At 42.7% G+C, this 25,140-nt stretch overlaps 1 protein-coding gene across 1 annotated transcript; it reads left to right on the forward strand.

The window, feature by feature from the left end:
- The first annotated feature begins 6,532 nt into the window (after positions 1-6,532).
- Positions 6,533-24,476, forward strand: RHOH (ras homolog family member H). Its single transcript, XM_037391766.1, has 2 exons — positions 6,533-6,851; positions 21,098-24,476. The coding sequence occupies exon 2, from the start codon at positions 21,325-21,327 to the stop codon at positions 21,898-21,900; it is 576 nt and encodes a 191-aa protein (XP_037247663.1). The 5' UTR covers positions 6,533-6,851; positions 21,098-21,324; the 3' UTR covers positions 21,901-24,476.
- Positions 24,477-25,140: the final 664 nt, after the last annotated feature.

Genomic DNA, 25,140 nt, shown 5'->3' on the forward strand with positions numbered 1-25,140 from the left:
TCAAGTCGGGCTGTGGGAGCTCTGTGTAACAGTGTTTGCTCTATGTTGGCCAACTCTCAAGGCACTGCTTTGGATTCCCACCTCTAAGTCAGGGTAAAAGTAGTCTCTTTTGCTTATGTGTCCTTCTTGCCTTTCCAGATTATCCCCTTTCACTGTCTTGCAGTGCCATATAGGCAAGCCACAGGTGACTGGGAGCTTCAGCTTTCTGGCATTTTTCAAGATAGTCACGTAAAGCGGCTAACATGATATACTGCAGAGAGAACAGAATGTCTCTGGAGGGATGGTACGCCCTGGCTGACAGGGGGGGCTTCCACCAGAGACCCCTGGGGAGTGACTCAGGGCATCTATGTCAGGCTTCTGCTCTGAGGCTTCTTCTGGGGAAACATTTCCATGTTCATGCACTAGAAAGGAGAAACTGGCCGGTGAAGCAGGGAACCTGAGGCTGCATGGTTGTGACTATCCCCATCTCCTTCTTCAAAACAGGAGGAAGTGGGGAAAAGCGTATTTTCAAAATAGAAACAGCTGCTGCCTTCATTTTGTTGATTTTCCCATGAGGAACTCTGATGGCTTCTGGCTTTGCTGGGGCAGGAGGCCCAGTTTGTGCTGGCATTTCTTTCCCCGACGAGGCTGATGTACAGACGGCAGAAATAAGGAGGCTGTGCCTGGAGCGGGGCTGGGGCTGGAGCAGCCCCTGGGGAGAGGGCAGGGGGCAGCTCCTGGCCCTGCTCGCTGTGGGTGGGTGCCCAGGGAGGTTGGTGAGGTGCGTGCTGGGCACTGGTGTTGCTGGTGGTTCCCCGGGGCGCAGGAGCCCAGCTGCCCTGAGCTGTGGATTCCTGGGGTGCGGTGCTCAGGGGGCTGCTGGGGAAGCAGGGAAGGGGGACCCCCAGGCGGGCAGGTGGCGGGGCCTGGCCTGGGGCTGCATTGCGGTGGGGCTGGTGAGAAAAGCTGCTTCCTCCACCACTTCCCTGCTGTGGCAGAGCTCGGGTCTCTGCCCTCCTAGGCAGAATGAAAGGAGGAACCTGCGTTTCCTCAGTGCTTCTGGCCTCCGTCAGCATTTCCTTGCCTGGGGAAGAGCAGCGCTGGGAGCACCTGGGCTGCCCTGACCCCTGGGCGAGGCTGGGGACGAGGGTGGGAGCTGACCTGGCCCTGAAGCCATGGAGCAGCCTCAGGTTATGTGCGATTTCACAAAGAAACCACTGGAGCCTCCTCCGTGGTTTCAGCAAAGGCACTGGGATTATTTTTGCATTAAATCCAGATGGGGGAAGGAAGTGTGGATGTCCGTGGGGAGAGAGAAAATTGCGAAAGTCAGACGATGTACAGAAGCAGATGTGCGCTTGCACGCTGTGAGTGTGGAAGTGTTTGCCGGCAGGAAAGGGCTGCCCCTCGGACCCCAGGGCTGCTAGTGGGGCCTGCCCTGCCTGCCGGCCCCTGCCCTCCCTGCTGGCCCTGCTGCCCCCTGCCCTCCCTGCCGGCTCCTGCCTGGACTCCCCTCTGCCTGCCCTGCAGCCCTGGTCTCTGCCTCCCGGCCGCAGCCAGCCTGCCTGTGTGCTCTTGCCCTCTCCCTGCCAGCTCCAGGGCAGCACGGCCACCCTGGGCTCCTTGAGGCTGCGAACACCTCCCAAGAGCTCCGGCAAAAAAACCCAACAGTAGGCAAAGGCAGAGGAACTCTTGTTCCCTCAGTTGGGTGGGTGGGTGTTTTGGGAATTAATACCTGATTTTGGGGGAGAAAATTTAATTTCTTCTCAGCGGTGTGACTGCTTTTATGCTAGACTGTCTCAGAATGAGAGCTGGGGGAATTAAGTAACCTGCAGTGCAGTTCCTAAGTGTGCTTCCTTTCGAGAAAAGGGAAGTAAGTTTTCATATTGCCCTGGAGGAAAGCACTTCCCATACATTGTCCTGACCGACAGTGCTGCACTGGCGTCACGGGAGGAATTGCGCTAGGAAGTTAGCACACTGGTTTCTGCTTGTCAGATACCAAGAAAAAAGAAGTGTGTAAATGTTAGTTTTGTCACACAGCATACTTTGCGGACAACCTGATCTCTGTTCCAGAGAAATAGCTAATCAGTAACCCATACACAGCAGGAAAACACAAAAGCAGTGAGGAGTAGTTAAGACTGCAGAAGGCTGTGGTCTCAGAAAGTGAGGAAATCTCTGCCTGCCTCGTCTGCACAAGTGTATGGGTTTAATGTACGGAGCAGGGCTATATCAGTCTTGAGAAGAGGCTGGATAAACACAGATGCCCACACCCAAATGTTAGCACCAACCCCAAGTTTGGTCGTTGTTTGCACAACTCAGGGTTCTGTGTTTTGGGCCTGAGAGGTCCGTGCTGCTCAGGCGAGCCTAGGGCTGAGTCAGTCAGTGCTCTGTGCCCATCTCAGCACCCTTTGCACCCAGAGACTGGGTGGCCCAGGGCCAAACCCCCTGGGGCAGGGGTAGCTGGAGGACTGCTCTGTGGCCACCTGAAGCATAGGCAAGCATGTCACTGGAGGCAGCTCCATTTCCACATTACAGGGGGGACGGATCTGCTTTTGCAGGGTGGATGGACATGCTCCTTGGTCAGCTCTACCTGCTAGGTATGCAAGCAGTGCCCGGGCTGTGGCTGCCCCTCTGCCTCCTAATGGCCCTGCCAGGTGCAGGATGGCAACCAGCAGAAAAGGTGGCTGGAGGTGGTACCTAGCTGTCGTGGAGCCCATGCTCACAGCAGTGGGGATCTGCAGCTGTGGCCCTGCCTCCCTGCCTGCAGCATATCACCAATCCCTCTGTGCCAGAGCTGTGTTGGCTCCTTTGGCATGTCTCAGGGAAGAGGCAAGCCTGGCGAAGGGGCTCAAGATAAGCCAAGTTGAGGGTTGAACCTTGTAACTCAGGAGGGAGGCAGGAGAATCTATGGGGAGGAGGTGACGTTTCAGGCATGCTCGTGCATTTAGGCTTCTCTGTCAGGCATGCTCCAGCCTCAGTATGCTGGAGGGCTTTGACTCACCCTCTGAGGACCTCTAGTTCTTCCCACACAATGTATCAGGAACCTGCATCATGCTAGGTTTTGGATTCTGTTTTATCAACAGATGCTTCTGTTTGTGCCACTGCAATACCAATACCAAGAGGTGTTTAACCACTGTGTCAGCTTGCTGAAGAACCATAGCCTAAATTCATCAAGGCAAAGTAATTAATAGTGTGAGAGTTCTACCAAAATCCATATAGGAACCGCTTCTTAAACTGTATTTTCATTTCCTCTTTCAGATTTAGTTCTTTGACAATGAGTAATGCTTCAGAAGTTGCTGTGCCTGGCCTGCTTTAGAGCCTTCAGCAATGCTCTCCACCATGCTGTGAGGATGCTTCCCTTTCTCTGAAGTGTCTATGCCTGGGAAGGGAATGCTCTCGCCCCCAGGCTGAACCCTGGGCAATCTACCTCGTTTCCCCTGTATTGCCCAAGAACCCAAGGGAAAGCAAAGAGCCACATCCCAGTTTTCCTGACACACAGCTGGCATCCTGACCGTATAAATTTTTCCTGGTTCCTTTTGAAAATGTTAACAAAAAAAATATTAGTCTCTCTTTTAACAAAATAAGCATACTTCATGTGTTGTTTATACCTCTGGTGCAGTGCCTAGACGTAAGCAACAATTAGCTTTATTTTGTATAATATAATGATCATCTAGAACAGAAGACAGGCCTGTAGGGCTGAATGCAATGTGTATCAAGAGTGTCATGGTTTACTTCCTGAGCATTGCACATACCATACTATTTGACCAGAATCAGAGCAAATCTAAGAACAAAAGGAAATCAGGCAGGGGGGACAGCTTCCTTCCTTGATCTCATATCCCTTCCTAACATCAGCAGCCTGCTGATTTCTCCAAGTGAGGCAGAAATCAGTGGATTAAGAAACAAATGTGACCTTTCATTGTAAACCAGCCCATGTCTTTACATGACAAACCCTGGATAATATTATTTTTACATGATTGGTCATAAATCCTGAGTTACTTGGGGTTTAAGACTATTTTTTGCTGTCAATTTATTTTCAATGCAAAAATAATTTGCAACCCTCCACTCTACCCCATAAATATTTTCCACAACAAAGTGTTTGTTTCTGAAAGTCCCAGATAATGACTCATACTGAGCTTAAAAAAAAGGAGAAGCAATGAATTTTTTAATGTATTAACAATATTCTCTCACAGCCAGATGTTCCCCTTCATTGCACAGCATGAAGAGGTGAAAAGGAGCAGAAAAACTGCAGTAAGAAAGAAAAAAGCAACACCCAAGGATCAAGAGAAATGTGTCAGGCTGCAACATTACACCTAACTCTGGAATTGCCTATGTGTTGTACAGAAAGTTTGCAGCTGAAGGTGTCTTCATGGAGTTCCAGGTCACTATGAAGTGAAGTCATGAAGCATGTGCATTCCTAAGAAAGGTATCAAACTTTTATTCAAAAAACCCCAAAAGAATGGAAGAAACAAAAATAAATCTCATGTTCAACCATTTTTGGGAAGTTATTGGATCAAGATGCTCTAGGAAGCACAGAGGAGGGAAATGGATGTCAATCAAGACATGTTAGGACATGTTTCTTCTTCTACTGTCTTGGTTTTTTTGCTGAGTTCACTTGATTCAAAAGTTGTTTGTGAAGTATTTTATAGATGGATGCGCTCTTTATCCAAAATGCAAACTGCTTAGCCAGATGGCCTCACATCTGGATTAGTCTGCAGCACAAAACAGAAAAGGCTAGCTGCGTTTGTAAGCAGCTGCTATCTGTAGCAGACCTAAAACGGGTGATGGTTACTGAAGACTTTTATATCAATATAATTTGTGAACAGTATTTATTTCTCTACTTCTGACAAGCCACAGCATTCAGGTGGAAACATTTCAGAATGTTTGGGTGTCTGATTACCATAATCGCAATGGAAACTTATTGCCTGATTGCATGCACTGGTATTGGGAAACCCAAACCTGGTTAAAAACAGAATAGGCGTTTAATGTGAAAATTAAGTAACACAAGTTCTCACTTAAACTGATGATGCACTGAAGCCCCTTATCCAAAATCTTGTCTCAAATTGAAAGGTAAACCGAAGCTTTTAAGAAGATAGTATTCCAAAAATACCTTCTGTAAGCCACCCTTCCTTATCTTCATGCCTGTTGATAATTAACTGAATTAATTTCATTTCATAGGGAAAAGAAACAAATTGATTCCCCAGCCTAACTGTGCAGCGCTGTTCTTCAAGCATCGTATCAGAAGGTTTACAGTGGTTTACACAGGTTATATTTTTTCAGCAGCTATTTCTATTTTTTATGTTTGCCTTTCATCTAACATAAATTATCTTTTTGTGTCCTTTTTGCCTTATTTTGTTCTTTTTAAATCATTCTTGGAAGTGATGTGACTTTATCCTGGGATGGATTGTGCTGTCATAATGTTAATGTGGACAAATTCATTAGCTGTCTTTAGAGAGTTCCCATCATGCAAGGAACAAAAATGCATGGCTTTAGATCTGGATCAGGCAGCCCAGCCCTACAGCTTTGTGGCTAGAGGTGTTCTGAAATGGCTTCACCGAGCCTGAAATATTTTCTGAAGAGGACTTGGGTTCCATTTCTCTGCCTCTGGGGCCCCTTTCAAGGCTTCAGGGGAGCCCACTGCTCATGCCTCTGACTGAGGAACAGACATCCCGCTGAGCTGTTTATCAGGGCCCTTGGTGTTTGGCTCTGGGGCAGCTCTCCTGCTGTGCCAGGGCTCCTGGGCTGCTTCAGGAGTATGGGACAGGAATGTACTCCCTGCAGTCTGATTGCCTGATCATCAAAAGCGGACAATCTCTTGTGCTTACAGCTCCTGGGGTATAGACCATAGACCTGGGGTTTGAAATCCTGAAACTATCATCAGAGCTTTCCTTTCAGTGTTGTAGTAGGAAAGCTGGAAGTGATGAGAATCTGGCTAGCTCAAATTGTCTATACTGGGAAAGGTGGGAGTCTCCGTGCCTGTGGTCCCTTCTCTTGCTCAGCCTCCTTGTGCTGGCAGAAGAAGGGACGTGCATGCTAGTAAAATGATACAGGTCAATCCTAACTAAGCTACTGGGGAATCCTCAGTGAATTACAACAGATCCCTATAAACCAATGCTGAATCAGCCCAAAAGTGCCTGCCTTGGGTTTTGTACAAGATCAACTAAACGTGTATGCTCTCTTTTTTTTTAAAGGCAGGGCCATATTACAGCTTGTATAAAAATATCCCAAGTCTTGTTCATGCTACTGGAATGTGAATTACATGTAGCACTGCCAGGCCGTTGTCCATCTGCTCCTTTTCTAGCACATATAGGTGCTGCCGGGCTGCACTATGCCATTAGCCACTGCAGCAGAGAGGAGGTGGCTGTAAGAGCGGCAAACTGCAGAGGGAAAGCTTTCTGCAGCCTGCATGTTTTGCTCCCCTCCCCCATCTTCAAGGTTTTTACATTTGCTCTCATAGTCACCGAAGAGAGAGAGACATATGCACTCATACACCAGCCCACAACAAAACCCACACAGGCAGGGCTGAGGAGCGCTCACCAGGAAGCTGACTTACCCTAAACCACTCGGCTGTTCCTCGTCACACTATCTGGGTCTGCTGTTACTGCTGCCTCCGGGTGAGCTAGACCCAGTCGCCAGGACTCCTTTGGCCTGTTTGTGCAGTGGTCTCTGGTTACCTATTGAGTTGTGGGTTGGTTTTTCGTTTGGTTGGGTTTTTTTTTTTCTTCTCAATAATAAAATTGTTCTAATCTGCTAAAAAGAAGTCCATCTGAAAAAGCCAAGAACAGAGAACGCCACTTTTTTTCTTCCCCTATCTCGTCTAGAATAGTTGTCTTCCATAACGTTTATTTCCAACAGCCGCTTTCAGCTTCCTACATCTGGTGAGTTCTCTGCATTTTCTGTTTTTTCTAGAAGTCTTAACGTGAATTGATATTCTGAATCAAATTCAGTACCTTTAGTTTTAGTTTTATTAATAAATTTGGGAAATTGATTCACATAATCAATTTTACTTTTAATACCATCTGTTAAATACTGTGATATCCTGTTAAACACTGATTTAATCCTGCCCCAGGTTGTGTATCTCCTGGATTTTTATTTGTTCCAGAGCTTGTTTCCACTTCAGTATAAAAAGGCCGTGTATAAAAGTAGGAAGAGGGGTGTGATGGGCTGCACCACACCAGTATTTTCCACGTTAACTGATGTAAGAAAAAAGAGATAATATGGGAATTACTCTGAAGATGGCGGGTCTGATTCTGACCCCCTTTGCTGTCGTATAAACTATGAACCCAGGAAAGATAGGCATGTGTAAACCTGCAACACCTCAAAGGATGGCTTTCTTCCCCATTTGCGAAGTACATCATGGTTATGAGAAAACTGTTCTGCTTCATCTTAAATGTTCCCAAGCAAATTAAGTGAAGATTTTATTGTGAGACTTTGAGAAAGGTGAAATTTAGGTTGTTAGGATTGAAGTGAGATTCAAAGTATTTTTAATTTGCCAACATATCTGTCACGGGCTCTGGCTCCAGCAGCTGTCTGGCTCCACTAGGTCTACCAAACGTCTCTGCCACCTTCTGAGATGGAAGGGCTGTTTGCCATCTAAATGGGCATGGCTGTAATTCTTTGCTTTCATCTCACCCCCATGGCTTCTTCTCCGCTGCTTTCTGAGCCAACCATGGCATGCTCATGGTGTGGGAAACCCTCAGAGAGCAGTATGTGTTTGTGTGCATGTGTGCGTATCTGTGCACAACCATTTCTAGATTCTGCTTACCAAACCTGCATCTTACAATGCTCTAGTGGTGGTGGCATGGTCTTGTCACATTGCCAGACAGAGGCAGTTAATCTAAAAGGTGAATGAGGAGGAAACACATTCAGGCTGAAACCATCCCTCTGACATGGGTCCCTGCAAAAAATCTGAATGTGGCTTTAAGATTTTCTAACTTCTTTCAGCTGTGTTTCTGCCTATGGATGGGGTGGGAGTGGGGCCTGGCATCTGGAGGAGGCCAGCTTTAACATGGGATTTATGCTGAAGAAAATACTTGCAGAGGAAAAAGGTAGGGTACGTGAAATTAGTTAGGTGTTACTGGGCACATCTGTCAGCGTTTTTTTGGTATCAGTACATGCCTGTCTGCTGCTGCTGCTGTCAGAATAAGGTGGGATAGTGCATTGCATTGTACTGCTTTGTATTTCATATTTCCAAACCCCATTTACATCAGTGGGTGTTTACAAATGTTCCAGTAGAAAAAAACATACACGTATACTTACTCAACTTTAGAATGGGTTTTAGTCTCGTTTTTCATAGACAGATCTGAAGATGTATCATGCAAGTCCAGAGAAAGTGGGTACAGACTCGATGTGAATGCCACGTTTGAGACTGGGGCAGTAACCGCAGGGTAGAAAAGCCCCATCTTTGGTTCCTACAAAGCTGAGGGAGCAGGCCTTGCTGGGGCATAATACCAAGCCTTATATTCACTAGATTAGGTACTGCAAACCAGGAAAAACGGTAGTTTTGTATGTATAGAGATTCTTGGTTTTATAAGTGATCTGTACTTACTAAGTTCCAGAGCAAAGAATTAAAATTTTAAAAATGGACTTGATTTTCATGTATAGCAAGACACAAATTCATAGTCCATTGGCAGTGCAAAGTGGCTGTAAATTGCTGTCATTTAATCCCATTTTAAGGGAATTTCACCATGCCAAAGCAGTGTGAGATGGTCTCATGGCAGAAGAGCATCAGGCCTCACATGATTGCCTATATCAGAGGACAGTCCCTGTATCAACACACAGCACAGTAAAACCATGAAGTTGGAGCTATACTTCCAGATAGCTACTAAAAATGCTTTTCCAGCTGGGTGACCAGCTTTCTCAAGGAAGTGTTTATATGTAGAAGTTTAACAGATTCTGGCTCAGCTGCTTCACTGTGAGTGTTAATTTGGGGATGAAAGCACACTCCCTGCTGCATTAACCCAGGAACTGAGAGACTGATGCTGAAGTCACATCAGCTGGTAACAGCTGGCAGTGCCAGTGATATCAGGGAGGCAATCTCTCATACAGTGAGGGACAAGCCATATAAATCCTTAAAGCTGTAAGTGGATGCTTTGCAGTATACCCAGAGCGCATAGAAAACGAGCAGAAATTGTGGTGGCGGTCTTGCAGGCTGTGCCTCTGGCCTGTCTTGCAGAGCAGTCAATCTACACTAGCAGAAGCTCCCGAGGAGCTTTTCTCGGTGACACTTTCTGATAACCAGTTGAGAGGACGTCCAGGCAGGGAGAAGAGCTTCTGCTGTTTCTCCTCTTACTTTTGCTGTGCAGCTCTAGATGCATAGCAATAGCTGGGTTTGGAGCTTTGAATGAAAAGGATTTTCAATGAAAAATACCTCCTCTCTCTAAAGGAAACACCCCCAGTTTTCTTTGTAAAATGTTGGTGCTGTGATTCTGTAGTTTTCATTAAGAAGCGGTTGAATGTTACTCCATGCAACATTCAAGTGATTAATTTGATTTGGCATTGACCATAACTTGAAAAATTGCAGGGTTTTTATAATGCTTTTGATTATGGAAAAGAAATAAAAGAAGTAACTGTGAAACTTGCCTTTTTCAAAGCCTTAATGTGACATTTCAGGCATCACGCTACACGGCTTAACATAATTTCTGAATTAGATTCTCACTTTTTGGCCAGTGGTGTGTAGTTTTATTAAATCAGTTTTCAAATGTTTCCATGCTATAAGCACAGCTTACAGCTGAAAAATGTCTTGGGATAACCCCAGTGCAGTAATTAAGAAATAAAGTTGTCTGCAGCTGTCTCAAGCCCACTATTAAAGCATTATGGTTTTAAAATACTGGACAGGATCGCACAAATACACCAATGGGATGTAACAACAGAATTTGTAGGCTGTAACCTACCGTTAGCTCTTCTCCATAATACATTTCATATGCGCATAGCAGAATTTAGTTGTGCTTCAATTCTTATGTCAGTGAAGAACTGGAAAACCTTCCTAATCCACCAAAAGCGTCAGTCTACAGTAGAAGGGGAGCCAGCAAAACTTCTGTAATGCAGCAGTAAGCGTGAGTACTGGAAGTCATGGGTACAAAACCTTGATGTATTGGGTCTAAAATGAGCAGCTGCCAAAGTAGTAGGGAGCATCGGTCCCAGCAGTCACATTCTGCTGGAGGCTGTGATGGAGGATCGCCGTCATGGCTGGCACAGCAGCTGAAGGATAGCTGGGAACGCGGTCTGAACACTTACTGTGTGCATGTGTTCCTCGCAGAGCGAGTACAGGAGTATTTGCTTGTGCCTAGCCCCGCTTGTGGCTGTGCCTGGTGTTTGTTGCAGATTCTTTGATCTTTCCCACCCTGCACAATGGCTTGCTGCCGTGTCTCCGTCACAGTTCTTTTGCACAAGGAATCACATTTGGTTTTTGGTTACAGAAGCCAAAAAGTAGTGTGAATTCCTAAGGGATGAGGGTGGGTCTGAATTTGGCATGCTTTTCTTTACCTGAACCCGCTGGAAACCACATGAGGATTCTGCTATGGTTTGGGGGTTTCCCTAACAGGGGGCCATGGTCACCTATCGTACAGGAAAGACCCAGCATGTGCCGGAAAGCGAATGAATCACCTCTCCTGGCAGAAGCTGGCACGAAGGGCTGTGGTTACGTACTGTGCATGGTGCCACTTGTAACACACCAGTGTGAGTGTGGAATAACAATCTCAATAACTGACACTTGCCCCGTTTGAGGCTGTTGTACCATTTGGTGATACCTCTTTTCCTCATGAGTGACAGTGAGTTGCTTTTGCAGGTTATTCCGGTTTATGTCAAACTACAGATGAGACTGGCTCTCCTAATATAGAAGTGTGAGACCAAGACCCCTATGGAGTTAGGAGTCTGTTTTGGTTGTCTCCTGTGCATGTGGTCATTAGAGTATGAAACCTCTCATTTTTGCAAGAAAACCATTTCCTTTTGCTGATAGTCATGCCAGTGGACACAGAGTTTGCAGCTTGCCTTTTTTATTTTTTCATTAAATGACTGTCTTTAAAAATTGGTAAAGTCTTTAGAGTTGAAAGTTATTGAAGTAATGACATACTGAATTATCTATTAACTTCCTCTCATTATCTGTGTGCTTGCGTTTTTCTCATTAGAAAAATAATTATAAAACTTGTCTTTAAAATGCCGCGTGTGATTTCTTTTGTTTCCATCAGTTTAAATGCAGTTTTTTAAATTCATGTATATTTCAGTGGAGTTTTTATTCTGGTTGAAAAGCTGTTGGGCAAAATATCTCCGAGTTTCAATCAAAAATAAAGCACGGGAAATGTTCTTGGAATGTTCAAACATAGCTCTCCTGAAATATCTCTCTTTTTGTATGTGTGATGATCTTAATGCAAAATATGTAAAAATCAAGAAAATCAAGGAAAACTTTCTATGCTTCCCACTAAAAAACCAGAAACTTTGCATTAAGATTTACCGTAGTGTGGGGATTTGCATGATCTTTAAACCACCTGAAAGCCAAATAGGTGTCAGCTTTAAGTATCTGAAATGGCTCTTCAAAATACCAAGCTGAAGAATGAGTGAGAAGGATTTATATATTACCTTTGGTGGTAAGGAGTAGAGGCTTTTCTCCTCTTAAGCTATTCCATATGAGCCAGTGCTGTCTGCAGTATTATATGTTTTATATAAAAATGACAAGAGATTAAGGTTATACCAGAATTGGAGAAAAGTAAAGGAAAACAGGTCCTGAAATACCTATTTTGCTCAGGCATATGGTTGGTGTAAGATAGAAGTCAATGCAAAATCTGAACCACCAGGTATAACTTGTGCTAATTCCAGAAAAAAACCCAGAAATCTTGACAGCACTTTCATTTGAAATGGAGCTTTAATCACAGCTGTGCAGAGGACATAGGCAATTTGATGTAGGCAAGTACGCATGCCCATTTATTATGTTTAATTTAATTTAATACAAGGAATTAAGGAATTCTAGGGAGGCTACATAGAGAGAAAAAATATTTTCCTACCTGTCTTGTAAATACATATTAACTCTTATTTTATCCTTGTGCCAGATACAGTGCATGAACTGAGTTGTGCGATAGATTGTGGAAGGCAACTCCTTTTCTAATTTTTAAAAAAAATCAAAAGGATAAAGACCTTAAATCAACAAATGCAGGAAAAACTATGGTAATCGTATGTTTTGTATCACACACTCTTCTTGCAAAGTGATTGAAATTATTTCCAAGTGAGCTCTCCAAATTTTTAACATTTTAATGTACGTTCATGCACACACAAAATGTAAGAATAAACTTAACTGATGGCAGTTTCTCTCTGGCTGAAATCTAGACTGTGATTTTAAACAGTCTAATGCCTACAGAGGCAAGAAAAAGCTTTTTATTGCTGGCAATTCTAAGGGGAAAAGCTAAAATTATCAGCCAGTTTCTCAGCATTATAAAACAACCAACCAAATTATTTGTTGTGCTACTTTACTAGCTTTGCTCAGTAATGCAAGGTTTAATATTCATCACAGCAAAACTGAACAGTGACATGAAACAAGTATGCATTCTTCCCAAATAAAAAAACCCAACAGTATTTTTTAGCAAGAAGTCACTACAATTACATGTGAATTGCTTGATCAACGAAAACATCATTATTTGCTGCACAAAACACCTATACATTCAACAAATTTTATTCTTATTGCAAAACATGCAAAAATAATCTTTTATCAAACACTGGCTCATTACATTCTAACCAATATTTTCCTCATCCGCCTTTTAACTCCCACTGAAATAAAACTTAAGTAAATACATAACTTAATGAACATGGAGAACCTCCTTCTCCTCCCCCTGAACTCAGGGGGAGAAGATCTGGGCTTGACAATCTCCTTATTTTGCGGTAGGCATTTTATAAAACCAGAGCAAAGTCAAACCTGAATTTACCTCTGAAACAGGGATCTATGGAGGGCAGTGGAGAAATGGTAGAACAATTTTTTTAGCACCGAGGAGGGTGTTGTATCACCTGTATTCTTCATATATTAGCTTTTAGCTACACTTAATATTGATTACTTGGTAGTGTTTTAAGGGACCCAGTCAAGAAGATCAGGTACTGTGCAAACAAAGGAGGGGAGTGCAGTCCTACCCCAGGTTAGAGCCGAACCACGCAGAAGTCAGCCCTCTCCACTGGGGTGGGCTTGACACAGGCTCTGAAAGAGGAAGCCCTTTTGCCTGCAAATGCAAGTGCATACATGGAGTTGCTGGATTGTTAGTTTTAACATTTTACCATGTTATGCATCTGTGGGATTTAATCTAAATCCATGCATCTTCTTAATAATAAATCTTCATAACATATTGTAAAGATGCATCTAAAAAATTGAACAGCTGCATACACAGTAGAAATATAATTGTTTACAATGTGTGACTATGTAATTTATTTATATGTGTAAGACTTTGTTTATCAGTTATATACCTAGGTTATTGCAAATGCAGATTTAGCACAGCAGTCATTTCTGCTCATGTGTATGCAAATACACATCATACCCATAATGTAGAAATAAAGTAATTTAAAGACCATGGTAATTTTAATAATGCACCCATTCTTTGACACAAATTATATATGCAGGTTTTCAAATGATGGTAAGATATCTTGCCCTGAATATGTATCTGTTTTTTATAGCAATCTGTAGCAAAGTCTTTTGCAAATGGATGAATATATACATATACACACGTCTTTATATGTATCTAGACATACAAACACACATGCATGTACATATGGATGTCACATTTTTTGTACATGAATTTAAAGATTCATTATTGAAATAGTTGTTTTTAAATCTATGCTGATTTATTTTCAATAATTTTTTGTGTGTACATGCATATACACTTCTATGCATTCATTCTAGTAAATAATGCATCATTCTGCAAGAAATTACAAATGCTTATTTAAAACTAAAAAGTATTAGTTGTGTATGAAAGGGAAATTGATACTTCATGATGATTATACCTGTATCTGCAGATGGTTAAAAAAAAAGCCTAGACAAAAACAGAGAAAGGGCTAGGCTTCCTGGAACACAATCATTATTGAAGGCTGTAAATAAAAGAGTACTTTGCAATTTGTCAGCCAAAAAAACTCTGGGGAGATTTTGAAGAGTTAAACCTGTAAAAAAAAAAATCCACAAAAATATGTTTTAAGTGCCTTTTTGGTTTGTCTCAAACTTCAAGAAAGGTGAACTGTGTTAAAAGAGGATGTGGCATCAAAAGTTTGAGGTGGTTTGGGGCCCAAAGCTGCAAACATTTCCACATGTGAATAATTCTACACACAGAGTAGTCTCATTGAAGTCAGTTACTTAAATATAACGCATTTTGTAATACCAGTCCTTCTGTTTGGCTACAGTGCAGTTAGACTTTGGTGGAAATTTGCTTTTTAATTGTGAGTCCATTCTGATAGGCAGAGCGACCTTGCATAGGTACATGTGATAGCACTATAGTCAGTGCGTAGCACTTCATCCATGTTCATCTGCAAGTGTATTTGTATCACCATCTGGACCCAAAAGCAGTTCTGTGTCAGTGATGAATATATATATATATATACATATATATATATATATATATGTGTGTGTGTGTATGGATGTGTGTACAAAACCAGAGACTACGAGGGAACGCAGACAGATGGTTGATGAACTTCTGTGCTTGAACATACACATGTGTGGCATTTGCACACCAGCTGCTCCATGTATGGTTGCATCTGTGGTGAGATTCAAGGAGAAATTCTTTTCTGTTTAAGAGCAGAGAAGAAAAATTACCACAGGGCAGGGTGGGAAATAAAGGTGACATACCCAGTATCTTGCAGAAGGGAAATGCTCTGTAAGCACAAGCTTTGGGCATGACATGCTGCTGACTTTGGAAGATACTGGATCAGACTGAGAACAGCACATGAGCTGTTGCTTTCCTACACTCAATTTACCCAAATTTTAATTTGGAGAGGATGCGACATTTATACTGAAAATGGGTCACTTTTGAAAATGACCCATAGTGCCGCGAATACCACATAGTCTGTAATTTACCACGTCATGCCATAAGCATGTGGAGAAAAATGGCTTCAGACTCATGGCCTGAATTTTGAAGGTACTTAGCACTGCAAGATCTCATTGACTTCTATTGAATTTAGGATCAATGCATGACAGTCCTACAGACTTTTTGTTAGGTTTTGGAGCGGTTCTAATGATTTGTGTTCATGTTTAATTTGTAAGTAGCTGGATCAAGGTGTGATTAGTCACAGCTAAAGGGTTCTTGTAGATAAATATTTCTTTTACCTAATCAGATGATTAAAATGAGAGTTAAATAGTTCTCAGTGACTGTAGTAAATTGAATAGATCTTTTGACATGCCATTATCCATTGCTTATATATATTCATTGTAGATACTATTACCAAAGTAATAAACTAGCAACTTTTTATTTAAGATATTGCATTATACTGCTTTATGTGTATGTGCAGTGCGTAAGCATGTGTAAATATGTATTTTCTTATACAGAAAGCTTTCATCCCTTTACTAGGACTTCACATCTCATTTCATCTTGTAAATAACATTGGTCTGTATTAGTTGTTACTTTATAGCAAGATTCCACAGTCTCAATATGAGGGAATTTCCTTTAAATCTGATGACTTGAGTTCTGTTGCTAATAATAAGGTTGGCAGGATGACTGAATATTTGATCATAAATCCTTTTCTTCAATTTCAGTTGTTAAAACTGCCAAAGAAGGAAACTAAGGTTTAAATTTTCTTGTCTTGATCCAGAAGTGATACTTTGCAAATGCTTCTATGAAAGTGGTTTTCCATTTTCTTTATACTTCATAAATTAGAAATTCAAAAAAATAATTTAGTTTTGTGGTTTTTTCAAAACAAAGCACTGAAATTTTAAAACAAGAACAGGATTTCAGTTCTGTAAATAAGGGATTGAAAGACAAGTTTCTATGTTGTTATGTCTGCAGTTTTTTTAAATGCTGGAAGAAGATTGTCTTTGAGATGACAAGACATCCTGGCTTTGAAAATATGGGTTCATTAAGTGTTGTTTGCTTTTCTAATTTTAGGAAGCTATTGCAGGTATGATTGTACTTAAGGATAAAATACCTTATAAAAGCTTGCATCCAAACTTCTAGGCATCCTCTTAATTCTTGAAAATATAAAAACACATTGAGAGATCACCTGGCAATTAATCCATCAGTATTGTAAATATACCAGACGGCTGAATCTGAAATAACCTGCCATCTTGCTCTTGGGCCAGAGGATAAAGATGTCCCCTGTGGTAGCATGCTTGGAAAGTGAATGAGTTGAATGCAGATTTTTTGGTGGAGCAGTTTGGGGAAAAGTTGCAGCACCTGGCAGAGGTATGGGCTGTGAGCCAGTTCTCCTTCACGGCAGTGGTACCAGCACCGAATGCCCCTGCAGACTGAAACGCTGACACTGTCTGAGGCAGTGGGAGGCTGTTTCCTAGACTGGCAAGACAGGGCCACTTGGTGCTGTAGATCAAAACCATCTGAAAATGAGTTTAAAAACCCGGAAGCAGCTAAGGCAAATATCAGAGCATCAGCTTAATGAACACGTGACAGGAAACTTCGCAGCGAGGGGCCATTTTCTTGCAGACCAGCTGCAGTCTCCAGATGGACTACGGCCGATGTATTTGTTTTCAGGAGCCCTGTGCTGTGGCAGCAAAGGCTCGTGCAGCAGTCCTGGAGGTTTGTGTCTGAATGGAGCAAGTACAACTCATCCACAGAGTTGAAAACAAGGTGGCATGGACTTGGCAACCTGGTGATCTAGCTGAGCATCCAGACTGGATCCACAATGGCCATGGTGTCTCCATGACAGAGGCCAGTTTTCTCCCTGCTGCATCTTCTGGGTGCTGCCCCTAACCAGGCAACAGCACCTCTGCCCCGTCTTGATTTCTTGTCGGTCTTCCTTCTCCTCCTCTTCCCTCTCCTTTTGTTCGCAGGAGTTGTTCCTAGGCCCTGTCTGTGCCCTGCAGTGCTGACTGCACCCACAGAGTTGAAGGTGTAAAGCTGCACACTGTTCCGGTCATTGGGTGTAGTTTCCATGTCTCCTTCCTCTCCCTGACAGCCTCTAAGAGATGCATGGAGAGTTTTTATGTGTCTGTGGTGCAGTTAGAAAGAGCAGCGATTACAATCAACACAACCAAGAAGAACTGCAGGCACTGTTTTGCAGACCCCACCTCTGCGTGAGGTGGGACTTACTGGTGTAATGTAGGCAGGCAAAGAAAATATATGCACTGCCCAGCAAGTGGAAGTCCCTCCAGTGGTTCTGAACTTTTTTTATTAGCATAAATATTCTTATTTCCTCTCAATGTCAGGTCTCTTCAAGAGATAGTATACACAGTGCTCAAACTGAAAAATTAGCTTGCTCTTATCCTGATATCAACAGGAACTGCACTGAGATGTAATTGTGGTAGGGACCGGATAATGGCAATAATAGTTAGCATGTTAATTGCTTGAACGCTCTGAAGCACTTTGTGACTGCCTGATTTAAAAAGCCTGCATGGTTTGTTTACGTATGAGCTAATTCCTTTCAAATCCCATCTTAACTGAGGGTGCACTATCAATATCCGAGACAGGTTTTGAAATTAGACGTTCCTGAGTTTATTTTCCCCTATCGTAAGACACTGTTCATCCCCTGCAGATGTTTAGTCCTAGTGAGCCATGCTCACAGTGATCTTATAGTAGATGCCAAAGACATTCCTGGCATAAGTGAAAATCCTGTTTGGTTCAGTTGATAAACTTACCTCCTCTGATACAAGCAGTCCTGCTTCCCTTTGTTAGTAGAATTGTTTCAACAAATACTAGATTAGTTTTTCATGGGTTTCCTCCACATATTCATGGGAATCCTCCATCTGCAAAGAGTTTAGTGCTGCTGCATTCCTCCTCCCGTCCCCTTGCATTACAGGCTGGTAACAGCGTCACATTCAGCCATGATCTAGTGTGAGGCATTTACTTGCATGAGATTGCTGAGGTGCAGCACAGGCAGTGCCCAGAGAGCGGCTGTTGTATGGCTTCTCATGAACAGAGGGAACAAGAAAATAAATGTTCCATTAGTTACACAGACAACGTGATACAGTTGAAAACGCAGTGCTCTATCTAATACTGTGCAAGAATTTTCTTTGAGGTTAATCCCAAAGTTTATTAAAGGTCACTATTCAGAATAATTGTATCAGAACTAGACATATAATCTTATACTTAATAAGGTTAGAGCTTTTATAATATTATTATTCAAATAAAATCTTCTATTGTTACCAGTGATTAAAACATAAACCAAAGTAGTGTAAAAGAAGATACAGGTTTATATCTGGAATTCCAGATCCAAAATGGACTTCATAAAGTTAGTGAAATTCGGAAAAGCAAATATTTTTTTGGAAAAAGAAACCACTGGCAGCTTGCACTGAACCATCTGTGATCAGAAGATTTTGTGTAGTCTTTTAATGAGCGTGCCATGCTGTACTGTCAGATCAAGACGATAGCATATAATAGGAGAGAAAGAAACCAAAGCTTTTGCAAATATTTACACAACTGGATGTATACTGAGGTGTAAAAGTGCCCAGTACTGGCCTGTCTTTTAAAGGACATTGTTTTCTATTGATGTTTAATCTAAATAATTTTACATTAATTGAGGTGAACTTGCATAATTATCTTAATACAATGATACAGCTCTTACCCTCAGGCTGCAGCAGGGACAGGTTATGTGCATAATTAAAAATACATCTTCAATATTCACATATGTAGTCCCAGCTATATATGGAGGCACATGAACTCCACATGGCTGTGAACAAAAGTAAGATCAGGACCACTGACTGCAATCTACCCACAGGACCAGAATATGGACCTTGTTATATACCGTTAATTTTTATTCATTAATGAATTGTAGAACAACATAATTTGCTTTGAAAACAATTCTCCACTGTCATGGTGGAATATTTCAGCTTTTGTTATTGTGTGTGTGTTGGCTAGTCATATTCACTAGTCCTTAATTTCTTTTTCAGTCTTTAATGATTTATTTACTTTCTTTCAAGATAGCCAACATAATAAGACCTGGTGATCACCAAGCTGAGTACCATCTGTCTTTTTCTGTTCTGGCAAAAGTCATGCTTCGGACATCCTTACTTCCCCTCCATGTTCAAATATACATGAAATAGTGAGCCTGAAGGCATTAAGGACTATTTACACCAAAGAAATGTTTATTCTGAAAAGGAGACTTGATACTTGCTAACTTTCTCCTGGGAGCATGCAGGATTTGTCTGAATCATACACCACTGGTTTGTGGTGAATTGTGGTGTTTTCAAACTGTGCTGCTGACACAATTTTGAAGTAGAATACGCTGAAGGAAAGATGATGATGCATTTAAGTAATCGGACTGTGTATCCTGCATATACTTTTTGAATTTTTCATAGATGTATTTTGTAAATACCCTGTTTAATTCCCCTGAGAGCTTGTTTGGGGAACGGAGAAGGAGAGACCTACTGAATGTTTAAAAGCAAATTTCCAGTTGCTGCCACCAAATCTTAAATTAATGGAGCAGCTTGTTTCCCGGCAGCCAGGAATGCCACGAAGCAGCCTCAGCCTCCATCCCACTTCCTAGAAACGAGCTGAGATGGTGAGAGCACAGCCGCGCTGGCAGACCAGGAAGCACCATCTGTTGCAATGACTCCTCTAGATACCCGTAACTCAAGTACACACGAGGACTGCCCACAGGCTTGGTGCCACCTCTATAAAACAACAGGCTCTGGCCAAGCCGCTGACACATCTTCTTTCAGCTGGTGCATCGGGTGGGAGAGATGCAGGTGTGCCGGCAGCATGAGAGGAGGTAGGATGCTGCCTCACTGCAAAAGGAAAGCAGGGGAGTTGCCAGCAGCAGTTGTCAGCGCCTGTAGAATGTTCTCTTTAAGCTTGTCTAGTGCTTTTCTCTTCCTTTGTTATTCCCTTTTGTGGAGTAAGCCAGAGCTGTGAGTGTACTAGAAATATGGGGGGTGGGGGTGTAGGGTGGTGAAACTGAAGAACATTATGGTAACATAGAATATATGCTTTTTGTGGCCATCACTTAATTCTGGGCAAATAACCTCAAGCTGTGACTTCTCTTTTCATATATGAAGGAGACAGAATTATATTATTTGTATAATATACACACAACATTTTGGAATCATGCTGTGATATGTCTCTTAGTTACTTTTATTGAGCAGAACTAATTTGCCTTCAGTTTTGCAGTTACTGATTTTCATAGCATCTTGTGTGTTGCCCTGTGCGAGCAGTGAATCTTGCACACAGCTAGTGGGGAAATGCTTTCAAAATAGGAAAATTTGACTGAATGCTGGCAAGAACTCAAAAGCAATTACATAGTCTGAAGAGGCACTCTCAGTTCAGTTTTACAACAGAGTAAATGTCAGGACAGCTGTGTCCCCTTCGAACAAAATCGTTTGGAGTAAGCACTGGTGGCATAGCTTTCTCTGGCTTGTGCTTCTTGCTTGTTGAAAGTGATTAATAAGAAAAAATTTGAACTTTTTTGTAGTTTTGCTGTGAATCCTTCATTGCTTTTGAAAACTGTTAAGGTTCGTGTTGCTTGAGACTCACACTTAAAGTTTTTGCTTCCTCGTTGTCACAAGTGGTTCTGTGTTACTGTTCATTATAGGATTGCTGCAATAGTCTGGTTGGTTAGTGAATGGCTTTTTTTCTCTTGACTACCTCTAGACAGCATGTGTACATTTTCAAGGGAATTTGGACTGATTAGTTGAGAGGAATTCAGGATTCTGTCAGTCTTGGTGGAAGCTGGAGGCAGGAAATGTCTCACTGAAAACAGGTTAGTAGCAGTTATACCAAAGTTAAATTGATTTGATTAGGTTTTTAGACAATTAGAGGGAAAAAATAGTTGGCATCAGTGGAGAGTGACAGAGACAATAGGACTGTTAGCCCCTGTGGAGCAGCAAGAATGTTCTTTACGTGAATGGCTGTTGCACACGCAGCCGGCTGAGAGGGAGCGGTAAGGTTCAGCATCCTCGATGTGGGGTACTCCCCATGGCTGTCCAAAGACGTGTCTGGGCATCTTTATCTTGAAGAATTGTTTGTTCTCTGTGGGTTATAAATGTTACATTTTATTTTTACTCTTCTAGAAACATCATTTGACTCACTGAAGAATTAAAATCGACAGCACCACAGAGCCGTGTGGGAGAAAAGGGGATTTTAGACTCAAGCGGCACAATCAAGTCTTGAGAAGTAAAGAGATTTGGATGGTTTCTCACCAAATGGAAGTTATCTAGAAAGCCTCTGAGACCACTGCATCTCTCCATCTCACTCCTGCTGCACGGAGACGGTGCTCTTGGCCCTGGGCATTAACAAAATGCTGGATTCAATCAAGTGTGTGCTGGTGGGAGACTCTGCAGTGGGGAAAACATCTCTCTTGGTACGTTTCACTTCTGAGACTTTTCCAGATGACTACAGACCCACCGTGTATGAGAACACTGGCGTGGATGTCTTCATGGATGGTACACAGATTAGCCTAGGTCTTTGGGACACATCCGGCAGTGATGCCTTCAAAGGCATTCGCCCCCTCTCATACCAACAGGCAGATGTGGTATTAATGTGCTACTCGGTGGCAAACCACAATTCCTTTCTGAACCTGAGGAACAAATGGATCGGTGAGATCCGTAGCCATTTGCCCCGCATTCCTGTTTTGGTGGTGGGTACTCAGACTGACCAGCGTGACACAGGGCCCTACAGTTCCTCCTGCATCAGCCCGATAGATGGGAAGCGGCTTGCCCAGGACGTGCGAGCCAAAGGCTATTTGGAGTGCTCTGCCCTCAGCAACCGGGGCGTGCAGCAGGTGTTTGAGTACGCTGTGCGGACAGCAGTCAATCAAGCCAAGAGGCAGAACAGGCGGAAGCTCTTCTCCATTAACGAGTGCAAGATCTTTTGAGGACTAGCAGCAGTGGCTTTGCCCATGCTCGTTCCTTCTGTCTTTGCACAAAGATGCTGTGGCAGAGAGAATGGGAGGTGACTCAAAGGAGGACTGCTGGCAGGAGCGCAGTGCAGGTACCCCTAGCGAGACAGGTGTGCTCTCTACCTGATCTGCTCCCCACGCACACACGTGGGCACTGTCTTGAAAAATGAAAGGTGCAAGTACATGCCCTGGTTCACAAGCCTGTGTTTGGACTTTGCTAACCTGGACTGGAGCAGGCCCAGCCTGGAGACATGCAGACGACGACTGTGCTGATTTTGTTGGTTTTCCTGTTGATGTTCTGTTTGTTGGTTTGTCTGCATTTATTTAATGACAAACTTCTGCCTGGATCAACCCCCAGCTCTTGACACATCTGTCTATGTGGAGGTTGTTTTTTTTTTTACTTTAAGAACTTAGTGTATAAAATCTGACCACTGTGTATTCTATTTAAAAGACTCTTGTATACATTGTTGCAAAATCCTGACAGTTTGTTTTCATATTTTGGAGGTTCTTCCTTTAGCTAACCACAGAAGCAGATTGTCCTATCCATATAATAAATGGCCTGCAGGCAAGCCTAGAACTTCTTACAGACGCTCAAGTCTCTGTGTAACAGTAATCAAATCCAGTATGTCCAGTATAGGATACTTAGTGACATTTGACAGCTGTAATGTGGCTTAGTGAGATTTAGTTGTGTTATCTTCATCTTGTTCCTCAGCAATGTGGTCAAAGATGGGACGAAGAGGAGGAACCTAACCTGATTCTTCCTAGAGCTCACCTGACTGTGACTCCAGAAGGGCTGTCTTGCAGTCAGGACTGGGTTAGACATATGGTTGGGGTGGCAGAGATGAATCTGTGCTGTCATCACCTCTGTTGCCCCTGCTGTAATTCTGGAGGCAAAAGATTTCAGTCTCTAAGGATGAAAGGTATTTTTTCATGAGCACTAAAATTCTTATGTATTTATGGTACACTTCTTTTTGAAACAGTGATGTTAATGAAACCAGTCACCTACTATAGAAACAAATTAATTACATGGCAATGCTGAATGCATGTATTTAGAATGGGTAAATAATTTTTTCCCCTCCCTGAGTTCGCATACTAAGTATAACTGCCTGGGTTGTATCAAAATAAGACAGAAACAAGCTTTTCATCCTGAGGAGCCTGGCAAGTCAAATCCTGATATACCTACTCGGGTCAACTTACTCTTCTGCACAGAAAGCCAGGCTAAGAAGGTGGAATCTCCAGATGTGTAAGAGAACTCTGCTAGAAGATGGAGTGGGGTCAACATGCAATGCTGTACGTTCCTTGTGAGTTGTGGTGTTCCTCTCCCCTCAGGTTATCTGTCCCCTCTGCTCTGCACCATCTCTCAGATCTTGCAGATCTGTCCCATCCCAAGGTTTCTGCTGCCATAGAAGTCCCTTGGAGGATTTCTTAGTACAGCAAGATTTTTCTTCTCCCTTTCCCTGTCATTCAGTTAGGTAAGAACTGATCTTTGAGGGGCTAATAGCATGGTGCCATGAAAGATGGCATATAGCACAGTAGGATGATTCAGTCTCCACGGATCCTGAGAGAATCACTTGTGTCTGTTTTGACTGAGCCCCAGCTCATGTGTCTCAACAGGAATGGATGCAGTGGCTTATCTGATTCAAATGCAGGGTGGGACTTCAGGAGTTACCCTACTAAGCAAATAAGCTATAGCTCAGATCTTACCTACCTACAATTTGCCTCCGAAAAGGGTGCTCTTCTCCATACCCTGTGCTGCCTCTAAGCTTCTCTATAAAGAGAAATTCCAAATTAAGTCATTCCCCTCCATGAATCCCAGAGATGATGCTCATCTGTGATGTAGGTGAGCAAGTATTTGCATTGCAGGCACCTTGAATAGCAGTGGTGCACAGGAGACTTGATGTTGTGATCATCCTGCCAGCTCCCAAGCTGGTGAATATTTACCACTCATCAACTTGATTGTAAGGGAGGCTTATGGTCATAAAAGCATACCAGTCTTGTGTGAGGTTTTCATATCAGTTTTAAATCTTTACAAGTTTCTGCACCCGAGCACACAAGACGAGAGCTCCATCACTGCCCATCTTTCCTGTACTCTTCTCTTTCCTACTTCTTTTTCTCTTCAGCTGTTGATTGCAAAGCCTTTGCGCCCCCCAAACACTAAAACTGACATGTTTGTAGAAGAACCTGAACTGCATCATACTTAGGCAGAGTTACACAAGTGGCTAGGTGTTTGCAGTCCTCAGTTAAAAACCTTTTGCTTTTGGAAGAAATATGTTTCTGCATCTCAGCTGTTGCAATGCCTCTCCACTGAAAGTTTTGGGTATTGTAACCCTAATTTAAAAGTAGCAGTTGTTACTGTTTGAACATTAAAGATCACATGCAAAATGTCACGTTGTGAATCTTCAAATCTGTTACAATTGCAGACAACTGTGTTGCGGTCCCCATTCCACTAATGAATTTACTACCTGGTTTCAACTTCTTTTTAAGACAGATTTTTGCCAGTATGTTCTTATTAAATGGTCTTTTTTCTCTGTGGGTTAATCTTTGTTTACAACAGTTCATGCTGCTGTTTTTATGTGTTGAAGAGCAGTGACTGTGTTCTGGTTTCTGCTGTGAGATGCCAGAATCAGAAACCAGAAGGCTCCAGAGAGCTGTTGCATCAGACAAAGCCAGACGAAGATGTGCTCCAGAATCGCGCTGCAACTGAAAACCCCATCTCCTCTGTATTTGCTTCACAAGGCTTGTTTCAGTGTATTATGAAATGAAGACTTCAAGGTTTGCAGGCAGTTCAGTGAAGCAGAGTGGGTAGGCTTTCCTGAGATGGCTGAGCTGACAATATGGGATGCACAGGGGATTTAGGGGTGGCGTGATATACTCTTGATTGTGCATCCTAGAGCCGGTGCAAGATGTGAGGCCACTGAAAGCTGGCTGATTTTTAAAATGAGATTGGAGAGAGGATAAAATAACAGGGGGATTTGGTTTGGTGCTGTGAAAAAATAAAACGGTTCCAAATTTCACAGCCTGGTTATTTCCAGACTGCCAAAGCTAAAAGGCACTTTTCACTGGGAACGAACTATGAAGCACATTATTTTAGTCTCTGTAATTATGCAGCTTTCCCTGAGCCGTAGAACTGATGTGCTCAAAAAGTGTGGCAATTCAAATGCAGAGAGTAAATCTGAACATATCAGAACTCAGCCAAATTTTTGGCCAAATGGCTTC

This window comes from Falco rusticolus, chromosome 1 (genome assembly GCF_015220075.1).
Source record: "Falco rusticolus isolate bFalRus1 chromosome 1, bFalRus1.pri, whole genome shotgun sequence".
Lineage (NCBI taxonomy): Eukaryota > Metazoa > Chordata > Aves > Falconiformes > Falconidae > Falco > Falco rusticolus.

What these genes read in the sequence shown, in the direction of transcription:
- RHOH (XM_037391766.1), top strand. Translation starts at nt 21,325, where the DNA reads ATGCTGGATTCAATCAAGTGTGTGCTGGTGGGAGACTCTGCAGTGGGG.